Below are 6,000 nucleotides of genomic sequence, written 5' to 3' on the forward strand. Positions count from 1 at the left end.
ACTCACGCAATTCGTGGATTTCCATAATGTAATAAAGTGTTTTAGTTACTGTAGCTACTCCACATTCTCCATGTACCCATTGCCATCTACAGAAATACTTTAGGGTACAGTTGACCCCTGTTTGGAATCACTTCATGGAACTCTGATAACCAAACTTTATATGTTTCTGACCCTTAATAACCAATCAATGCCAACCTGTAACCCTTTATAGGAGTATTCAGTCGGAGAGCGTTGAGACCAAGCACTCTTGATCACTTGTCAGATAGAGTAGATTTAAATACTTTTCTAAAATACCATATCAGATTTATCTTGTGAAGCTTAAGATAGTTCCCAATGTTTTTGACATCTAACTGACCTCCACTGTGATCTGTCCGATGTCCGGTGCATTGGGTAAGGGTTGAATCTGGATCTGAGTGTAGTCACCGCTCATGAGAACCGACCCGGTCAGATAACTGTCCACAGACGGGAAAGACGCTGCACAAAGAGGGATTAGCAAACAAATCTATAAATTAACAAAACATGAGGATAATCTCAACAACCTGAATATTGTCCGGTAGTTTCTGTGTAGCTCTGGTGCTTTTGAGTGAATTCAAAGTCCTACCTGTTACTTCCTTTTCACACAGGAAGAGGTATCGTCCGGCACATTGAGTCTTCCTCCACTCTCCTTTTGTCCCCAAAGCCATCTGAGTACACTCCCCCGGACTCTCTACAGGAATCACTGACTCGATAACATCCGTCTGGTCCGACCCATCTCCCCCCGATCCTTTCACCCAAACCCACACTGTGGTTTTCCTAAAGCAACACAAAAACAAAAGACAAAGGGTAAATAAACTCCAGAATGGGCACGCACCCCAACCCTAACCCCAACCCTAACCCTAACCCCAACCCTAACCCCAACCCTAACCCTAACCCCAACCCTAACCCTAACCCCAACCCTAACCCCAACCCTAACCCCAACCCTAACCCTGCAGCCCTGGAACAAAATACTGTATAATAGAGGAGACATTTCTTTGCACTCACACTGGAAAGGAGTGTCGGATGAAGTCATGCAGCTCCAGGCTCTCAGCAGAGGCAACATCTCCTCCTCGAGTCTCTCTGCAGGAAGTCTGAGCGTCGGGCCATGAGGACGGGCTCTCAGAGAGAAAGAAGCATCGTCTGCTGGAGACATGGATCTGCCCTCCCTGTGGACAAGGACTGTCCTCTGGAAGACAACACAGTGAAGTAAAACACAGGTTATTATTACACACTGACTGCATGAGCTGTTAGAAATCTGCTCAAAGACTGTTGCTCACCCTGTCAGAGACTTTCTGACTCACAGACCATAATAACCTAAAATCATCTGGGACCCAAAGCATGCTCTGAACAGAGGATATGAACTGCTACCATCTGATGGAGACTCACTAAAGTCAGACTGAAGCATCCTTTGTGTTCCAGTCAGTCCTCTCAGTAAACAGAGCTACAGATCAGATGCACGCTGAAGGCTCTTTGAGCAGCTCTCACTGATCCTGCTGTTATGTTCAATGTGTGTTGGTTGTTGTTCATGTGTTGTGTCTTGATATGTTTATGTTGATGTTACACATGGAGCTGCTGTGATGCAAGGAGCATTTCAGACTTGATCCAACCATTAAAGTATTATCATATCGTATGAAAGAGGAGGCATTTCAAAAAGAATCATGACAGCTTTTAATTCATTTGTTATGAGAATGAGTCCAATTAAAGATCTCCAAGTGTTTGTTTCCACAGTCAGGTTGCTAATTAGTGGAATTAATGAACCCCGCTGAGATCTTAAATCAAATGATGAGACCGCCCTGTGGACAACGACTGTCCTCTAAGCTAAATAAAATACAGGTTATCATCACACACTGAGAGAGGAGACATTTCCCTCCAACCTGACATCCAGAATTCTGACTCTCTCCCCAGTTTCAAATCACGTCTCAAACCACGTCTCAAATCACGTCTCAAAACACGTCTCAAAACATATCTCTTCACACGGGCACATCCACCCTGATCACATCACACATCCTCTGCTTTTCTGCTTTTATTGATTGATTATTGTCTTGTTTTTTGGACTGTTGTTTTGTGTACAGTACCTTGAGAGCCTTGAAAGGCCTAAGATCATGTCAGCTTAAAATGTGTGTGATACGAGAATGAGTTCATTAAAGATCTCCAAGTGTTTGTTTCCACAGTCAGGTGGTTAATCAGTGGGAGTAATTAACCCCGTTGAGATCTTAAATCAGATGACGAGGAGCAGGCTTAGCTCATTAGCTCAACAGATGCTACAGGACAGCTGATTTGTATTCTGCACATTTCGTAGATTACACAAACTCACCTGTAAAGTTTCAATTCTGAGAACATGTTATTGATAGCTATAGTAGTGTTACACGGAATTTAGACCCCATTTACACGGGAACGCAAACGAACCGAATTCGATATCAAAAAAGCGCTATCCTGTGTGATACGATATTTTCGAAGTGTTAGGGTTAGGGTTAGGGGTTAGCAACATTTATTTACTGTATGTAAAGTCAAGGCACTCATTATGCAATGGTTGTTGTCTTAATGGAAAATAAAACATGACAATATTTATAAAAATATAGGAAATAAATAAATATATAAATTAAATAATAATGAAGGAAAAAAGTCTTGTTTTCTGTTCCGTATAAAATAAATGCTTTCTACAAATACACATTCACGCTATAAATAATGTTAAAACTAAACAATTTGAGAAGTAAATATGACTTGTGTTAATAGATAGAATTGAAGCTATCTGTACCAACCTGCTACTATGACACTCTGAACCCTCCTCTCTCTTAAGATGTGCAAAACCACAAGTTATCCCAACAAAAACATCAGTTTTTCTCATTTTAAATCCTAAATTAATACAAAAGAAGCGTCTCACCTTTGGCTGCAGTGCTCAGAAACACACAGAGAATCCACAACGTCTGCTTTACTGGCACAAATATCATCGTGTAGCGCACATCACATCGTCCTGAAGAAGAAATAGTCCCTGCCTGATCACCACATGGAGCTTAATGCACTCCTGTTATTGCATCAAATCATTTTTTCTTCATCCTTGTTGCTGTTGCACAAGTATCCTAAACTCTGAGTCTGGTCCACACGCTCTGATCTCCCCCTCCTCTCGTTCTGCAAACACTCTGAGTTATGGGGGTGTCGTGAAGGCCTCTTCTTCTCTGTTTTCTCTTTCTGAGCGCCTGGGTGACTTCTACTTTGTCTCTCAGCAACAGAGAGTGGACAGAGGAGGCTCATTACCATGTTGTAAAACCCCTGCAGCTCAATAGAGACCCTCAGTGCAGAGACAAGCCTCAGAGACTGGAGACTCTGTCGTTTGGGTACGAATTGTTGCTACTTTATAGTTTAAACCATATCTGCTCATTTTGAGGTGTATATCAGTATGTAGTGTCTCTACTTTAAAGAGTCCTCTCCTGCTGGTGTTCAGGTGTATATCAGTATGTAGTGTCTCTACTTTAAAGAGTCCTCTCCTGCTGATGTTCAGGTGTATATCAGTATGCAGTGTCTCTACTTTAAAGAGTCCTCTCCTGCTGATGTTCAGGTGTATATCAGTATGTAGTGTCTCTACTTTAAAGAGTCCTCTCCTGCTGATGTTCAGGTGTATATCAGTATGTAGTGTCTCTGCTTTAAAGAGTCCTCTCCTGCTGATGTTCAGGTGTATATCAGTATGTAGTGTCTCTACTTTAAAGAGTCCTCTCCTGCTGATGTTCAGGTGTATATCAGTATGCAGTGTCTCTACTTTAAAGAGTCCTCTCCTGCTGATGTTCAGGTGTATATCAGTATGTAGTGTCTCTACTTTAAAGAGTCCTCTCCTGCTGATGTTCAGGTGTATATCAGTATGTAGTGTCTCTACTTTAAAGAGTCCTCTCCTGCTGATGTTCAGGTGTATATCAGTATGTAGTGTCTCTACTTTAAAGAGTCCTCTCCTGCTGATGTTCAGGTGTATATCAGTATGTAGTGTCTCTACTTTAAAGAGTCCTCTCCTGCTGATGTTCAGGTGTATATCCGTGTGTAGTGTCTCTATTTTAAAGAGTCCTCTCCTGCTGATGTTCAGGTGTATATCAGTATGTAGTGTCTCTACTTTAAAGAGTCCTCTCCTGCTGATGTTCAGGTGTATATCAGTATGTAGTGTCTCTACTTTAAAGAGTCCTCTCCTGCTGATGTTCAGGTGTATATGAGTATGTAGTGTCTCTACTTTAAAGAGTCCTCTCCTGCTGATGTTCAGGTGTATATCAGTATGTAGTGTCTCTACTTTAAAGAGTCCTCTCCTGCTGATGTTCAGGTGTATATCAGTATCTAGTGTCTCTACTTTAAAGAGTCCTCTCCTGCTGATGTTCAGGTGTAAATCAGTATGTAGTGTCTCTACTTTAAAGAGTCCTCTCCTGCTGATGTTCAGGTGTATATCAGTATGTAGTGTCTCTACATGTTTCCATGCTTTAATGTTCAGAAAGCTCTTTATTGTTCTCATACTGCCTGTGCTGCAGCACCTCTTTTCACCCTCGGTCTGAAACCAGAGCCCAGTCTGCTCTGATTGGTTAGCTGGCCGGCTCTGTTGTGATTGGTCAACCGCTTAGAGATGTCCCACCTCTTAGCCTATCACGTACAATGTGTTGGAGCGCTAGCCAATAGGAGCGCGAGTGTTACATATACAGTAGATGTCACTGTGTAAGTAGAGAAGGTACAATATTTTCCTCTGATATTCAGATATTTTACCCCTAACATAATATATTATTTAGTAGTTTCTTTATACTTGTATTAGCTTAAAGTGTAAAGTAACTAAAGCTGTCAGCTAAACGTAGTTGAGTAATCATTAATATTGGCTTCAGAAATGTAATGGAGTAGAAGTATAAAGTAGCAGAAAATGCAAATACTCAAGTTAAATACAAGAACTTCAAACGTGCGCTAAATTCCACCACTGATTGTTTAAGTTGTGTTTCTCTGTAGTTTTACCGGCAGCTAAAGGAAGACATTTTAAACGTTTCTCTCCTGAATTGTGTGCGAGCGCTGACTCTCATCACCACCAAGACAAAGGCTGAGTGACGCACAAAGAAAAGGACCTCGTTTAAAGAGAAAGGATGCCTTCAAGGTTGCCTGGAGAGAGAGCAGATAAAGTGAGGCGGTGATAAGAAGACCATAGTTCAGTATTGTTGGTCCGATGCCATGGAGACCATCTTTCTTTGGGAAGAGCCTTTATGCTAACTTGGAGCTAATTCAAAAAGTGTAAATGTTTAATGAATTTACTTTAATACTTTAATCATGTCATGGTGGGGTTAGGAAGGCAGGACCCACCAGCGCCATATAGAGAGATCTATTATATATATATATACATCTATTATATGGCTCTGGGACCCAAATGCAGGATAAAACACGGGAGGCAGATGGGAGAATATGAACAAAAAGCGAGATATGCACTATTTTTTTTAATATTGAACACTTTGAGGCTTCATTAATTAAATACACTTTCATTGTGTGGTTTATTTTTTAGAATATTATAAGACCTTATTTGAATGCAAACACATCAATTTATGATAGTGAAGAGAGAAAATGTAATTACACACTGTTAAAAAAAAGTTTTTTCTGTGGATTATTGCAGTTTCATAAATAGTAGGAAAAATTATAAAAATTATAAGAAAAGACTATATTTGATAAGTGTAATTCAAAATGAAAATGAGTAAAATAAAAACTAAAGGTAGCTATAAAATAGGTATTTAAATATTTCACATAATGTATTCATATGGGAAATCTTCATGTTATACATCATATTGAACTATTTGTAGTTTTTAAACAATGAACACTTTAATGCATCATTAATTAAATACACTTACACTGTCTAGTTGATTTTATTTGAATTTTCTAATACCTTATTTGACCACAAACATGGTGAATACATTTTTAAAGAAAATATAATTGTTTTTTTATTTATGTAAAACCCGTTATGAACACTAGGGGGCAGCGATGCGAAAGTAATCAGAA

The 6,000-nt window shown here is 39.9% G+C and overlaps 1 protein-coding gene across 1 annotated transcript in view; it reads right to left on the reverse strand.

The window, feature by feature from the left end:
* The window catches only part of LOC307024376 (polycystin-1-like), a 38,092-nt gene extending 34,998 nt beyond the window's left edge, over positions 1-3,094 (reverse strand). The window contains 4 exon segments of the mRNA XM_079658441.1: positions 356-474; positions 602-792; positions 1,021-1,201; positions 2,897-3,094. Coding sequence (XP_079514567.1) covers positions 356-474; positions 602-792; positions 1,021-1,201; positions 2,897-2,963 — 558 coding nt within the window. The 5' untranslated portion in view covers positions 2,964-3,094.
* Between the last annotated feature and the right edge of the window lie 2,906 nt (positions 3,095-6,000).

This window comes from Notothenia rossii, assembly GCF_949606895.1.
Source record: "Notothenia rossii genome assembly, chromosome: 11".
In the NCBI taxonomy this organism is placed as follows: Eukaryota; Metazoa; Chordata; class Actinopteri; order Perciformes; family Nototheniidae; genus Notothenia; species Notothenia rossii.